The following is a 16,808-nucleotide window of genomic DNA, read 5'->3' as shown; positions in this document are numbered from 1 at the left end:
TGCTGAGGTGCCTTCCCCTTTTTAGGTTTATCATTCTGTACCATTGACTCCATAGATTCATCAACCTCAGGCACCGTCTTCTCTTGTCCTTCAACTTGACTTGTCCTTTTTTCATGTCGGGATGATATACCTGATGAGCGATCTCGATTGGCCTCTTGCTTCTTCTTGGAGGGTTCCCTTTTCTCAGGTCTTTCTTTCCTCTTCGCGCCTCTAGGATGAGAATTGCCTTCACTTGCGCTTGCTCCTCCTTCTTCTGGTCTTTCCTCCAAAGTAAAAGTCATTGATATATTCTGTTCTCTCAACTTTTGATGTTGTACATCCACCCATCTGCGAGTACATGACAAAACTGGAGCCATCAAAGCTCTCAAGTCTGAAATCTCAGGCTCGTTCCAATCTATCTTCACTGCTTTGTCTTCTCTGTCATAGGATGACTGGAGATGTCTGCCACTGGCCTGAGCTTGATCGGCCACTCTGTAGACTTTGCATTTCCTGATGAAATCTAAAGGTAATCTGGAATGCATCTTTCTTTTCACTTCTAAATCACTTGAGAGATTCATCCAAAAGTCCTCTACCTGAAATTCATGCTTGTACTTCCTACCGGTTGTCTCTTCCATATACCCATAAGGATCAAAATTCTTCCTCAAGGCAAAGAACGTGAATGAATATAATGCCAACTCCCTCTCTGCATCATCCAAGGCTAGAGCATTAGGGCATACCTCAACTGAATTCCCCAATATGATGGGCACGGGAATGCCTGTGTCTGAATGCCTGTGTCTGAATGCCTTCGCATAAGCTGCCAATTGTCTAGTCACCTCAAGTAGCACTATCCTGTCTGTCGAATACCTCGGCAACATGTAGGGAGGTGAAGGACACCCATGAACTCTAATATATGTAAACTTTTGAAACTGGATGAACCAAGCACCATACCTCTTTACAAGCTCTTGTGCATCCAGAGATAGTCGATTGTGAGTCCCGCCTTGCAATATCCTAGTGATGTTCATCGTGAAGGTATCATTGACTAACTTGTAGTCACTTCCAGGTGGATGATGCAAATGAACATAAGAGTCACAAACTCTCACTTCTCCGGGTCCTCTTCCGATCACTCCTCTGTGAGGTAGTCCTACATATTCGAAACTCCTGATCAAGGCATATATGACGTATGAGCTCATGTGAAATGACTTGGTAGGCTTTAGTCTTCTTAACTGCACGTCCAGGCAATGGCTAATAATTCTAGCCCAATGAATCGTTCCTTTCCCTTGAACTATCACTTGGATGAAGTAGAACATCCACTTCTCAAAGTAGAAGGCCTGAGGAGCCCCTGTAACTTGATTGAGCAAAGTTATCAAATCTCTGTACTCCTCCTGGAAGTCGATCCTATGTGGTGTGTTGGGAATCTTGCTCAAGCAAGGACGGCTTTTGAGTAACCAATTCTTATTGATGATGCTCAAGCAAGTGTCTGGATCATCTTCATACATTGACCTGGCTCCTTCTAGGCTTTTGTAAATCATATCTTTATGCTCTGGAGGATGGAGAGCTTCACTCATAGCCTCCTCCGAAAGGTATGCCAAAGTGTTCCCTTCCTTGGATATGATTGATCTTGATTGTGGGTCATAATGGCGAGCACACTCGATCATCAACTCATGGCACTGGACTGCTGGAGGGAAACCGGCCGCCTTGATGATGCCACTTTCAATTATTCTCTTTGCGACAGGTGATGGCTTGCCAATGTAAGGGACCTCTCGAAACTTCTTCACATTGAAGTTTCCCAAGTTGGTATCTCCAATATTGCTCCACTTGGACACGATCTTGGTCTCCAATTCTTCATTCCTCTGATCTTCCTTCATGAGAGCTGGACGACTAGTAGATGCTCCTGCCTTTGGAGTCGCCATCTTGACACCTACACAACATTTCATAATTAGTAAAATATTTAAGAGAGTAGCAAGGAAGATTCAAAAGGAAGATAAAAGATATTAATTAGGAAACTTCATGATAAATCTTGAGTTATCATTTCCTAATTAACTACGCAATTTTCAAAACTTAGAGTTCAAAATTCGAAACTTCAACATTGGGACTAGGATGATTTCGCCATACCTCCTCTTGAGAATTAACTCTAAGAAATGATGCAAAAATAGGAGAATCCGTTAGGCAAAAATGTAGATCAAGGCTCTCCTTTGAGCAAAATGCGCCTCCTTTAGTCTTCACAAGAATCAACTCCACCACCCCTAGTCTTCAACACTTGAGGTAAATTCGCTCCAAATAGACCAGATTTCGCACTTCCTCTAGCTCTCCAAATTCGCACTTGAAATAATGAGTGAATGATTGATTAAACTTGATCAAAACACCCCTATTATATAGGGCGCTCACCACTTTGTCTCCCCATAGGCCGACTTGACAAAATAAGCCTAAAAAATAAATAAAATTGCAAAAAGGAGAGGCCGACTTGACAAAATAAATGAAAATAAGCCTCCAAGCGCTCCATTTTAATTTTAATTTCACAAAAATTAATTTTAAATGCCTTTATAATAAAAATTCGATTTTTTAAAGGCTCAAAATTAATTTATTAAATACCAATGCGCCTTTTATTAAATGCCAATTTAATTTAAATTTTTTCAAATATTTCGAAGTTGGCAATTTTGGCATCTAATGCGATTTTAGAGGATATCAACGTTGAAATAAGGTAAAAATAAAGAATGCCAATAACTTCGCCTTGGTCCCTTGGAGAGGGACAGGAGCGAACTTGCAATTTAAACCTTGCATTCTTCATTTTTAATCTCCAAAACTTCATCTAGGCATCTAAAGTGGCATTTTCAATTGGAGTCTTGAGTTTAATTCACTTGATTTTAAGAAGAGAAGTGTCTTTAGGACTTTTTCGCCTTGGATCCTTGGAGAGGGACAGGAGTGATTTTCCATTTTTGGTCTTAATCCTTCACCTTTATTTGTCAATTCTCGCTGTGGGGTAAGCAATGATCCCCTTCATCCATTCTATGCATGCTTAACTTGTTTTTGCAAGGCAAAATAGGTTCTCCCAAGATTTTCACCCTGGTCCTTCAGTGAAGGACAGGAGCAACTTTTGTATTTTAGCCCAGGATTGTCAAGTTTTGGAGTCAAACCTTTGTTCACCATGCTTTAGAAGACCTTTCCCATCTTTGCACAATCTTTCCTTATCGTAATCTTGGAGGGAAATTGTTGATTTTATAAAAATCGCCCTGGTCCTTCAGTGAGGGACAAGAGTGCTTTTGAGTCCATTGCACAAATTCTTGATCACATCAATCTTCAAATTACCCTCTAGGCATAGAATATCACACTTCACTACCTCTTGAGTCTTGGGAACAAAATTATCATTTCAAAATGTAAGGTAAATGGGCACATTTGGAAATTTTGCCTTGGACCTTTGGAGAGGGACAGGAGCGATTTTCCTTATTATCATCAAAATTTGTAAATCTTGCATCTCAATCCCACCTCAAGGCATTTTAAACACTCTTTCAAACTTGCGCCTTGATTTAGATTTGTCCAAACTTGGAGAGAAAGGCTAGATATTAGGTTTTTCGCCCTGGTCCCTTGGAGAGGGACAGGAGCGATTTTGCAATTTCAAACTTATCCGTCCTTTGCTAGCCTTCCAAATTATCTTCAACGGGCTAAACATGCCTTATTCCATTCATTTCAATCACAAACTTGCCTTGTCTTTTGCAAGAAATTTGCACTTTTTAGAAAATCGCTTTGGATCCTTGGAGAGGGACAGGAGCGCCTTTTGCCTTCTAGGTATATTTCCTTGTTCTTTAAATCCTCAATTGCATCTAAGGCATAAAACATCATTTCTCCCTCCTATCCAAGTCAGGTTTTGCCTCAAAATCTCAAACGAAGAGGACAATCTTGAAAAAACGCCATGGTCCTTCAGTGAGGGACAGGAGCGCCTTTTGTCATTTGGGTTGATTTCCTCTTTTGTGGACCACTTAAGTTATATTCAACGGACAAAACATGTTTTCCTTGATCTCTTCAAATCATAAAATCACTTTGATCATGCAAAAATAGTGCAAATTTGAAATTCAAGCTCTGGTCCTTCAGTGAGGGACAGGAGCGAACTTTTGCCACCATGATCAAATTCTCTCATTTTTCATCTCGAAATTCCTTTGCTAGGGAAGATTTCATCTTACTTGACGCTATGAATAAGAGTTAATGTCCAAGAAAGGTCTAAAAATGTATATATAAAGAAAATCGCCCTGGACGCTTGGTGAGGGACAGGAGCGAATTTACCCTTCTAGACAAAACTCCATCATTTCATTGTCTTTAATCAAGCCTGGATGCTCTATCATGTTCATTTCGTCCTCCACCATGCCTTTGATGTTTCAATTTGACCAAACAAGGTCAGGAATGACTCTGCTAAGTCTTTTCGCCCTGGTCCTTGAGTGAAGGATAGGAGCGATTTTCTCTTAATCCTTCAAAATTCATTATTTTCATGCCTTCAAAATCTTCAGAAACATCAAGTCACGTCCAATTATCTTTCCTGGAGACCCTGCACAAAACAAAATAGAAAAGTTAGAGACAAATATGCATTAAATAACATTTTCGCCCTGGTCCCTGAGTGAGGGACAGGAGCGATTTTGTCCTTTCTGGCTAAAATATTCAAAATTTAAGTCTCCAATCATTTCACAAGGCAGAGTCAGGTCATTTTCAAGGCCAGGAACCAGTTAGCACGCCTGTCAAAAAACAAGAAATTGCACTTAGAATGTATTTCGCCTTGGGCCTCCAGTGAAGGACAGGAGCAATTTCTCCGTTTCAGGCATCATCTTACCTCCGAAATTTGATCAAAATTTACCTAGGCAGGAATACATAGTTTCACCTTCAAAATGCTAACACCTAGACAAAATTAGGATTTTACCCCAAAACCCTGATTAGACCTAACCTAAGACCTATCTGACTCTCCTGACAGACTCACCTTACTTCAACAATCTCAACCCTCGGAAGGACGCTTAATAACTTTCAAAATTTGACTGGACTCGGCTCAAAAAACATTCGAAAGGAACCCCTAAGGTTTAGCCTTAGCTCAGACAGACAACTCACTTACTTAAAACCCTAAAAGCAGAGAGAAGAACAGGCAAAACAAAAGCGAAAAAGAGGGGGTTCCCATTCTAATGGGGTGATGTGTGAAATGGTCACAACAGAACCCAAATTGCGGATGAATGTACTTGAGCACAATTTTCTTGAAGAAGAAAATTCTAAGCTATAGGAAGTTGAAGAAGTGAAGGGGGTCCACATTGGTTGTTGAAGGTAAAAATATTGTTCCAATGATTTCTAGTGAGCTCTCACATCAGGGACGTGTCCTTGATGAAGTTAATAAGAAATCAGCAATGCATCTTGAGGATTGAAGAAAATGTTTTGGTGAATTTTAGTGGCCTTCATAGCAAACCTGTTGAAATTTCAAATTGCAAAAATAGTTAGCCATGACCATATGAAATTTATCCACATAGTAGTGGCAATGTTGTTTCAAATCCATTGGAAATTTCTAAAACAGCAATAGAAGGTAAACACTTTGATGATCTTCTTCATCAAAAGAATAATTATGGCAAATATTTATTGCATCAATTTCAAACTACATCATCTAAGAACTCTTCTATTTTTGACAAGCATTATAATAGCGATGAAAATATGAAGGGCACAAAATCACTGCTCACACTTTTAGAGGAATGAATTTGCTTTAGGGCCAAGGAAATGTCATCTTGAGGGGAGATTGATCATCTCATCAATCAATTGAATGTGAGTGATTTAAAGCCAATTGCTAATAGTGGATGATCGCTTCTTCACTTCATCTTCAACTAAACCTAGAAGGGTGTTCCTATAGTGTCCTCAATAGGATTAATTACAACTAAAGATAAACAAATTGTAACCTCGAATATAGTATCCAATGTATGCTTTGGCCCTAAAGGCTATCATTAGAGAATATATGCAACTTTTTGCATTTTTAGATTGAGTCCCAACGCTATCTTCAGTACCCTATGGGTACATCCTACACATACCCACAAGGTACCTAGAATGACAAGGTTGTGTCCTAGCCATCCTTAAGCTACTCCCACCCGTGCTCTTGAACCCATCCCATTTGGTATGGTGAGACATATCCATAAGGTACCAAAGATGGCAAGGCCTACCCAAGAATCCTTGGGCCACTCCTACTCTCACTCCCAAACCCATCCCATCCAATATAATGACAATTCCAAAACCTATAGGATCCAATAACTTAGGTTCGAATATGTACTTGTAATGACTACCACCTCTCTTGTTACTTTGTTAACCAATAGGCAAAATTGGTAGGTAAATGCTAGTCTTCTCTTTTTCTAAGAAAATATCTCCCTCTCTGCATCCCCTTCCCTTTTTGAAAGGTTCCAATTTACAAATTGTCTCAAAAGTGTCAATATTCTTAGAAACTTGACAAGCTTTTTTTGTAAAATAAAAAATTAGTTATGGAAATCACATGTTACATTTCTCCAAGCCTAGTTATTTGTAGCTCATTTCCAAGGTAGATTGAAGGTTGAAGAAAGTAGTTTTATTGCTAGATTCAATTGTCTCTCTGTTCTTGATGAAACAGTTTACCCTTGCATGCAATTTTGTGTGATTTTTGGCACTTATTTGTTTTCTTCTATCTCTCGTGAATTTCATAACTTGGAGCTATTCTTTGTTGTTTTCTTCAATATAAAAGATCCTTATTGTAATGGGGTTTTCCATTGCATGCAACATTTCTAGCTTTTGATACAGTATCACCCTAGGGTCTTCATGAATTGCTCTTCATGTTGTGGTATAAGTAATTTTCTTTGTAAAATGTTGTTTATGAGTAGTTTTTAGCAAGATTTCTTTTCTTATGACTTTTTGTGCTCTATTTATTTATGATTATGTCAACTAATTACTAGATATTGGCATTAGGATAACTATGCGATCCAGAGCTTTGAACGTGGAATTTCAGCTCAAAATGGTGGTGCTTTTGCATGGGAAATAGTGCCGGTATGACTCTGGATGTTTAAATGAAATAATTCTTGAAAGAAGCGAACCTTGTTTTACTATCTTGTTTATGCTTGTTGATCCACTTGAATCTGATATGCAGGTTGAGGTGTCAGGAGGGAGGGGAAAACCATGTACAATTGTTGACAAGGATGAAGGTCTAGGGAAGGTTAGCCTTCTTAGGATGTATAGATTTTGTCAAAATGGAATGTATGCAAATAACTCATCAAACAATCAAATACATATTAAATATGTTGGATACACCTGAATAAGTTTTCTCTGTCTTCTGAACTACTTTGGTGCTAGTTTGATGGAGCAAAGCTAAGGAAACTTAGACCAGCTTTTAAAGAAGATGGAACTGTGACTGCTGGAAACGCATCATCTATTAAGTTGACTCTCTCTCTCTCTCTCTCTAATGTATTTGCTCTCTATAATATTGACAAAAAATATTGTTATGCACACATATAGAATCAACCAACTTTCAATTTCTACTTTTCTATCTCTCTTTCTCTCTTATGTTTTTTTCTCTTCATTTTGTGACAAAAAGCATCGTTATGCAAACATAGAATTAACCAACATTTCAATATCTACTTTGCAAGGTTCTACCTTCTCAACTTATATGCATAGTTGAAGACGGGAGAGTAGCAGATAGCTTTCTGGATCATTTAAACTGTTTAAAATTCCCTGATTTCTAGTAACACTTCTCCTCCTCGAGGTCTCGCTTAAATAAAACAAATGAACAGAATAAACCTATTGAGAAGTAGTCATTGGAACATAGTCCAGACATTGTTTGTTATATTGTAGCTTTGTAACATGAGATGTCAGATGATAAATGTATGACAAAATTAAAAAAAAATGTAGAGATGCTTTTAATTTTAATCAATATAGTTTTGTTTTACGGGTAGAATCATAACATACCTAGTTTCTTCAAGCATTATTCTATCTTTTTTAATGGCATTCATCAATGTTTGACTGCTATAGAAGATTTTTCACTCAGCTATTTGACTATAAAGCTTACAGATTTGAAAGGCTACAAATTTAGCAATCACTTCTAGGATATACATTATGTCAGGTCCGTTTATCTATATGGTGGAAGTCAGCATGGCAATTTAGAGGCAGTTCAATCAAAAGGAAGCAATCTACTGATTTAGTTATATAATAGCAAAAACAATTATGAGTAGTATCATCCAGATCTTCTTAAATCTGAAACATGTCTTGAGAGATGGAAGAAGTGTCATTTCTAGGTACTTAAACAGGAAAAAGCAGAGATAGCAGACTAGGTGGTTATATTAACATTCTCTTCATACAAATTCTTTAGCTTTTGATTGCCCCTCACAGACTCATTAAGAATTGATTCTCGTAAGGCTTTAACAACTGGAGAACTGCAAGTGCTCGAGTCAATTGGATCATTGCTTTGTCCCTTTTATTACAGTAAATTCAATCAATAACTCATAATTGAATATGGATAAAAAATGCAATTAAACTTACCAAGGAATAGGCATCGCACAATTTGAGGTTCAGAAGAAAGTAATTAGCTTATATGATGACTATGGCTTAACTGATCTGCTCATGAAAAACATTAGGCAAATGAAGCTTCGAACCTGTGGGCACAAAATCATAGATTGCCACTGTTAAGCCATCAAAGAAAATTTCTTAGTACGATTATATAACACAGGATCTTACTCAAAAACTAAAGACCTGGGATTAAATAAAGATTGGCAAGCAATTGATCAATGATTTTACTTTGAGAACATTGACAAGTGTCATGGTATTGGACCACGATATTGTTAATACTTATTACAATTATCTAAGTGCATTGACATATATTTAGTTTGATGACTAGGAAAGTCTTATCGCAATTGGTACTACCTTACATTTCTAGTTTTCAAAAGCTCTAATATCATCTTAACAATGATTAAATAATACGATGCAGAATATCAAGGCATGAAGTGCTGACGATTGTCAATTGTCCTAACTATCCTTGCCATAACTGAACTTCAAAATCCCCTTCTCCGATTTGCATGTTGCTGATCAATAAGGAACTAAGTGTGATTTGTATAGCCTTGCAGAGAAGTTAAGGATATTCCTATTGATCCTTATATGATGCTTGTGTAGTAGTAATTAGGTAGCTGCCACGATTAGTAAGAATCTGTCACAATACGGCATTAAAGACAATCAGGATGCAAAAGTTAAGCCTTCTTCTTTATAGGTTAGGCACAATCATGTATATGATAAGCACTATTGATGAGGATTCTGAAATTATGTGCCTTACAGAGTTATATGCTGTCTTTTTAAAATCTGTATACATAAAGCTAGTAGTAGATAAAATCCGACCCTTCTATTTTAGATATAATATATCATAGGAAATTTGTTCAGTCCCTTATCATCTCTACAAGGAATTCCTTATGGGAGGCTAAATTGGATGGCGACTTCATAGAAAATATGGAGCGTGTTGTGCCAGAGTGTTGGTCCTCTTAAAGTTTTTTATTCATCCTTTTTCTTTAAAGTTAGTTAAAACTTTACTTTCTAAATTGACACTTAATATCTTGTGTCTAACTGCAGAAACCCTAGTCCTTAGGTTTTTTGTCAAATTTATTTTGCATCTGGTCCTTGTTTGTATTGTTGTTGCAGTAAAAAGGTAATTGGGATTTATCTATACTGACTAAAGTTTGAATTATGTTCACATCTTGAACTCCTTTTTCAAGTTGTGCATGAGCTTAGGTTTGGGTGGTTTGGTCTGGAGAATGTAATGGGAGAAACCCTTGCTCTCAAACAAAACAGTTCCTATGGTGCTTTCATTATTTTGATTACTAACCTTACTGTCTTTGTTTTCTACTCTTCCAGTGATGGAGCAGCTGCTCTGGTTATAATGAGTGGAGAGAAGGCACTGGAGCTGGGTTTACAAGTTATTGCAAAAATAGTAGGCTATGCTGATGCTGCACAGGTATTTCTTGTTCCGTATTGTCGTATCTTGTTTGTAACTGTATATGAAAGATGTAGCCTTGTAATGTGTTGGCTAAATGTAAATTTAAATCGCAGGCCCCTGAATTATTCACAACCTCACCAGCTCTGGCCATCCCAAAAGCTCTTTCAAAGGCAGGCCTGGAAGCTTCACAGATGGACTATTATGAGATAAATGAAGCATTTGCTGTAAGTTTAATTGCTGTACATGCATTGTTTTCTACAATGTACCCATGAAAATCTCAGTGAATATTGCCATTTAGATATTCGAATGTGGAGACTTGATGAATATTCCTTGCTGTTTTGTTTTGCTCTTATTTATCTTTAGTTTGTAGCTTCTTTGGAGCCGCTCCTCCTTGATATCGTCTCTAGTTGTCTTTCTGAGTTCCACTGACCTTTTTTGTCACTTGTGGACATTAATATAAACTATCTTTCTCTGTAGATGTCCTTAAAGCGATTAATTTAACATTTTGTCATAGAGTTAATAATGTTTGCTGGAAAATGAATGCACAATTTTCTCCCATCCTAGTCAGGTAGCTGGATTTTACAGCTTGGGAAGTTATTATATCCTATTTAGGCTCGTTTATAGAGATGCATCATTTTGTATTGCAAATTATGGAACGAATAAAGCTATTCTAATTAATTCTTTTTTGTCGCAGGCTGTACCTCTTGCCATTCACAAGATACTGCGCATAAATCTAGTACTTTCCTTCTCCAAATGAGTTGTAAACTTTAAAACTCTGGTGCAAATTGCATCAATATACAGTACATGAAACTGCTATGATAATGTCATTGTAACATTTTGTGTATTTATAATAAAATGATTCCCAGAATTCATATGCTTGGTTCATGTAATTTGTGAAACTGATTAGTAACTTGTCTTATATGAATACCACTGTTAAGGCTTTCTGGCTTGTCGTAGTTTGACACCTTATTTCATGTCACCTGCAGGAAACTGTAAACGTACATGGGGGAGCTGTATCTCTGGGACATCCACTTGGGTGCAGTGGTGCTCGCATTATGGTTACACTATTAGGGGTTTGTATCTTACGTAACTTTGTTAAAACCTTAGGCGATATAACTATGTTTTTGGCTTTTGCTTGTTCGGGGGTTGGGCTCATTCACCTATATCGCCTCCATTGTTCTTTTCTGATATGTTAGAAGCTAACTGAGACTTATTCTGATAGGTATTGAGGCAGAGAAAGGGGAAATATGGAGTCGCAGCAGTCTGCAATGGTGGTGGTGGTGCATCTGCAGTGGTTATAGAGTTCATTTAAGCTAGTGTCAGGATTCGAAGTTAAAGGCCATCTCTTGCGTTGCTCTTAAAAATCAGCTCAGTAAGAAAATAGCTGACTTAGCTGGGATCATTCCATTCTTATCTGGTCATACTCTGTTGCTATCAAAGACGTTTTCTTTTTTTTAATAAAATCCTCGTTTCCCTTTTGTAAGTAGTTCGTATGTAGTATCGATACAGAGATGCATATGTTTTGTAAGTCATCTCACTCCAGTAGAATAAAATATTTGTCTTACATTTGTGGTATAATAAGAATTATTTCTAGCAAAACTTTATAATTGTAATGACTTTTCAATTAAAAAATATCATACAGTAGTATTTGTTCTATTTGGAAGTTGCTCCCTGAAAGTGGTGTTGTAAAGATATTTGTACACAATTAAAATGCATTCTTATATTTTTGTTGCCCTCACACTTATTTATTTCTAACATTTATTTATTTAATCAATTTGATCATTCTTGTAACATTAGTTGAATAATTATAGATTATTTAATTAATCAATCTAATGATTCTTTTAACATTGATTAAACAAATTATGTTTATTTATTTAATTAAATAGTCAATTCAGCCCTTTTAAATGAATAAGTCAAATTTATTTAGTTAAAACAATCATTATCTCAACATCCCTCATAAATTAAATAAATACATTATTTTTTCAAATTCTCCTCATTAGTTATATAATAAATCAGGTTTAATCAACCAACTAATTATGTGCACATTCTTCCACCACTTTATTTTAAATAAACAAAGTCAACCTTGCACAAGGCTCTAAAGGGAACCTTTTTCAATCTCCACTCTCTATCTAAAATAAGAAAATCTCTAGCCTCCATCTCTTTTCAATATTTGTTCTAATCATTTGCATAAATCACAAGATGTCACTTATAGACTTTTCATTTATTCTTGCAAATGGATCAACCTCCTCCCTACATTGCATAAGATCAAATCCTATGCAATCATCATCCCCATCCCAAATTTATAAATCTCTCATTCCTCAAACCATTTCTAATAGTTGGGATTGGATGCAAAGCAAGATGTTGTTGGAATGAACGACTAAACCAATTCTCAACATTAATAATCTTTAAGCATATCCTATGGGCATTAAGATTTGTGTTGGTGAGAGGGCAAATTACTACTTTCATAATGTTCCATCGCATTTCAAAATTAATGACCTCCAAGGGAATAGAGGAGCAAGGTTAATCAAAGAATTCCTTCACAAGGTGTGAGAGCATGTTAGAGAATAGTTAATTGGTCATCAGATACATCAACAACATATGATGACCTCAAAAAATAAAAAATAAAATAACAAAATAGATAAAGTTGCGGTATTAACCTGCTAAGGGATAAATACCGATAAAAATAAGAAAAATATTATTGAAGAGAATTAGTGTGGAATTTGGTCTAGAAAACAACCGCATGACAAAGTAGTAGAAAATGCTAAATAGACTATAGTACAATAACAAATTGAAGATGTAGCTTGATTTTCAAAAGCACTCATGCTAAAAAGCTTAGCCTCTTTGGCTCAGTAAAAAATATTTGTTGGTAAAGCTAAAACAATTAGAAAAATTCCGAAACAAACAAAAAGCTCAGAATTAGAAAAAAGGACCTCTAATGATCACTACACACTTGAATAATATCAAGGTGAAACATGTTATGGTGGACTTGGTTGTAGATATAAACTTCATTCCAACAACCACTTAAATAAGAGTAGAGTGACCCAAGATGGTAAAAACTCCATTTAATATAAGTTTAGCTAACATATAAGGATTGGAGACATTAAACACATGGAAGAATGTAGAAGTGAACATCGGTGCCTAAAATAACTAACAGTTTTTGAGATGGTAGAGATGAAGGAACCATTTAACACATTCAAGGTACTACTAGGCCTAAAATGGTTTGTAAATACCAACAAAATTATATACTCAAGGAAGGAGGATATTTCCTTTGTAGATGAAAAATAGGGTGGTACACATCCCCTTAGAAGATGGCAAAGATAAAACTCATGTAGAGGAAGTTGCTCAAGATAGAAATGATGAAGATAATTCAACAATAATATACTCAATATCAAAATTGCCCATCACAGATGAAGAATAAGATACAAAAAACGTAGGAGAAATTGAGCTAGAAATTAATAATACTAGCACAAATAATGATGAAGTCCTAGGTGCATGGATGCAAATGAGAAAGAAGTAACATCCCAAAAAGTATATGGGTTCCAAAGAGCATTTATGATACAAATCAAGTATGATAAATCTTCACAAACTACTGTGAATAGAAGGATGACATTACAAAAGCCAAAGCTAATACAACACCTTCAATTCAATCATCCTTATGCCAATTCTAAACCAAAAGGTTACATCTACACAAAGTTCCTTAGGACTCAAGCATTAGGCAAATAAGGAGTACGTACACGTAATATGCCTAATAACAATACACCCAAATAGACAAAAGGAAGCATGATTAATAGGGTTTCACAAATCTTACCCTACCCAACATAGACAAATTCTTTAAAAAAATTGATACCATCAATTGAACCCGAATTTGAAAACTCATTTCCTCGACCTAACCTTAAAGACATAAAATAAGACATAAAAAAAATTATATTTTAAAAATACTCTACAATAACACTCAATGAAAGACTAAAATATTTGTATCATAGTGTATAATACTTGTACCATAACATATAAAACAAATCAAACAAATCAACTCACTAGAAAAGAGATGTAGAAAACTTAATGTACAGAAAACTACGAGAAGCTAGAAATTTAACTATAACATTGAATACACCCCCTAACTCCACTTCTATAAATACAGTGATAGGGCACACAAAAACTGCTTTGCTTCTCGTACATATATTGCTACTCTAGCACTCAAATATAATCATACTTTCAAACTCACATTTCCTAGCTCATGCAAAACAATGGCAACTCCAATTCTAGTATATGTCTCCCAAAAGCCCCGACTAAAATATAGAGAAATTCTTGTATAAGGTGATGGAGACAGATCCAGAGGGTGTGTTCTCTAAAATGTCTGAGGATGAATGAATGAATTTTAATGATATTCACGAAATTCAGCAATTTAAAAAATTAAGATACAAATTAACTCGTTTTCAATTTTTTTCATGTCGACTCTTCTGCAACGAATTTATATCAAAGATATCTTAATTAAATCGATGAGAGGCGCACCTTGCTACAACTCAGATACAACACTACATGCCACAATATCGTAGCATAACAAAGAAAATGTTGGATGCCTTGAGGGAGTTTTCAGACTTCACACGAGAAGAGGATTGGGTCCGCATCATATTGAACCGTGTCCACGATAAGTGTATGTACTTGGACCGGCCACGCAAAATCACAGAGTAGGCCATTCAGGAAGTCATATGCCTGTATGCACAAGGGGAAGTGTCATGAAAAAGGCAATTAAGAAGGCAAAGGTAACCAAGTTAACAAGGGCAACATATGACAACTGGAGCTTGGATGTCACAAAAATCACAAACCCTGTAGTCAAATATGCTACCTTGGGCATAGCCTATAAGGTTTTCTAGGCAAATAGGGAAGATTTAGCTACTGCAACATCCATTCACATGGCATATCAAATGGTGGTTGAGGGCAAGGATATTGACCTATGCGAGGTTCTATAGCAGGAGCTATTGGAGAACATTGAGCACACACAGAATTCTAACTATCACTTCATCTATGGGACCTTGCTAATCTGTCTCACCTTCTATTTCATGAATGAATAACCAGCATTCATGAGGAAAATTTGGAACACTACTAAGATGGTAGTTACAAGATCATGTCAAGCAATTCAAGGTTACCACCTATAAACGGTCCATCAAGTTTACTCCCTTTAAGCAAGTTTATGGGCTGGAGGATAGCTTACCTATCAATTCCACTCTCCACAATCTCCTCATGACACTCACTTTGAGGCTAAGAGATGACGGCTCTATCAAACAAAGGCTTGAAGAACTAGACAAATCAGATGAAGCATGACAACTAGCGGAACACCACCAGTTAATAGAAAGAAGGTGACAAAAGACACGACATGACTACAACATCAAGTCTAAACAATTTCAAGTTGATGACATGGTGCTTTTATATGACAACAAGTTTAAGAAAAGAAGAAAAACTAAAGGTCTGATGGCTCGGTCCGTACCAAATCAATAATATTTTGGATTGGATTGTATAGTTCTACAATGCTATATTAATGGAGCACGGCTTAAACATTATCATACCAATATAGAGTATGGCTGGCTTGAGGACAAACAATATTTTGGAAGGGGGATGATGTTCGCAGGATAGAGGCAGGGTCAAAACAATCAACACAGATCATAACGCAATTCACTACAAGTAGCTTGCAGACTTCCAAATTGAAGAGACATCATTTAGACTAGGAGTAGTATAAATGTGTCACGTCTCACTAGATAGATATTTATATAAGATGTAATGTAACAAAAGATAATAGGTATTGGGAGAAGAATATATAGATAGAGATAAATAATATAATGTATAAGGATATAGTAAAGGTGAAAGCTCTGCATATGTGTACATGAACATGATCCATGATAATATTTAAACATATTGGAGTTTTATACATAATACATGTTTTTGTATTCTATTAACTAGTTGAGGTATAGTGCGTTATAACTTCTTATTCTCTTTGTGTGACTGAGTCTGGAGTATAAATACAACACATGAAAATTAATTTGGGCTTATAACTTTGTGTGTTTTTGCCCTTTTTCTTGCTAATAGTGCTTCCTTATGGTCTTCTCCACGCAAGAGATATTGTAATAGAAACAAACACAATAGGTCTATAAGCCACCAATATCATGTAGGATGGTTTCCTCACAAATGGTCCCCCCTTGTTGCAATAAATGGTGTAATACTTAGAGACAATCATTAATACCAAATTCTCATATGGTGTCATATCAAGACACCATGTCTAAGTATGAGGTGATTAAAGTAGAGGTATTAAGCACCCATAACATTGGATTAGATTAATCCCTAAATACTCTTCCTATTAGGTGTAAAGGAAAGAATGTAGACTACAATATCCCATTATCAAATTCTTAAGACAACTCTAGTTCAGCTTTGTGATGTATGTAGTTGACACTTGTGATTTGGTAGATATTTTTATATATTTGTGACATTAGCAATTCTATGACTTAAATGTTGACCTATCTTGTAGTTTAGATTTAAAAAAAAAATTAATTACAAATTTGTTGATGTTGACATATCTATTATATGATTTAAAGAACTTGACAATGAAATTGATTCCATTCAAATGTTCCATACTATTATCATACATACATAAAATATTCAAATTTAGATATACCTTGGGACCTCAAATATGATAATATTAATTACAGTTACAATGCGATTTAACTTTTATACGAATAGAAGATATTTTATAACATATTCCCTTCTTTTATTCTGAAAAATGAAGTCTCCAACTCCCGCTTGAACCTGCAACTCCCGCAGCCTGCTATTGCTCTCTCCATCGGATCGGATCGACCTATGGCCGACCCTGTGCGCAATGTTCCATCTTGGGCTTCAATGGCCACTGGTGGAT

At 36.1% G+C, this 16,808-nt stretch overlaps 1 protein-coding gene across 3 annotated transcripts in view; it reads left to right on the top strand.

The window, feature by feature from the left end:
* Positions 1-11,566, top strand: part of LOC131047994 (acetyl-CoA acetyltransferase 1) — a 28,418-nt gene extending 16,852 nt beyond the window's left edge. For 2 of the 3 annotated variants that reach the window (XM_057981814.2, XM_057981813.2), the window contains exons 7-14: positions 6,910-6,987; positions 7,088-7,153; positions 7,291-7,373; positions 9,829-9,928; positions 10,024-10,134; positions 10,605-10,646; positions 10,897-10,983; positions 11,133-11,566. In XM_057981814.2, the coding sequence (XP_057837797.2) occupies positions 6,910-6,987; positions 7,088-7,153; positions 7,291-7,373; positions 9,829-9,928; positions 10,024-10,134; positions 10,605-10,646; positions 10,897-10,983; positions 11,133-11,222 (657 nt within the window). In that variant the 3' untranslated portion in view covers positions 11,223-11,566. Of the gene's footprint in view, positions 1-6,909; positions 6,988-7,087; positions 7,154-7,290; positions 7,374-9,828; positions 9,929-10,023; positions 10,135-10,604; positions 10,671-10,896; positions 10,984-11,132 lie in introns of those variants that run through there. The other variant, XM_057981815.2, reaches the window with a different exon arrangement.
* Positions 11,567-16,808: the final 5,242 nt, after the last annotated feature.

The sequence above is a fragment of the Cryptomeria japonica genome, chromosome 10, assembly GCF_030272615.1.
Source record: "Cryptomeria japonica chromosome 10, Sugi_1.0, whole genome shotgun sequence".
NCBI classification, from domain to species: domain Eukaryota; kingdom Viridiplantae; phylum Streptophyta; class Pinopsida; order Cupressales; family Cupressaceae; genus Cryptomeria; species Cryptomeria japonica.
The sequence above is the reverse complement of the archived record's forward strand: the minus strand, read 5'-3'. Positions and strand labels throughout refer to the sequence as shown.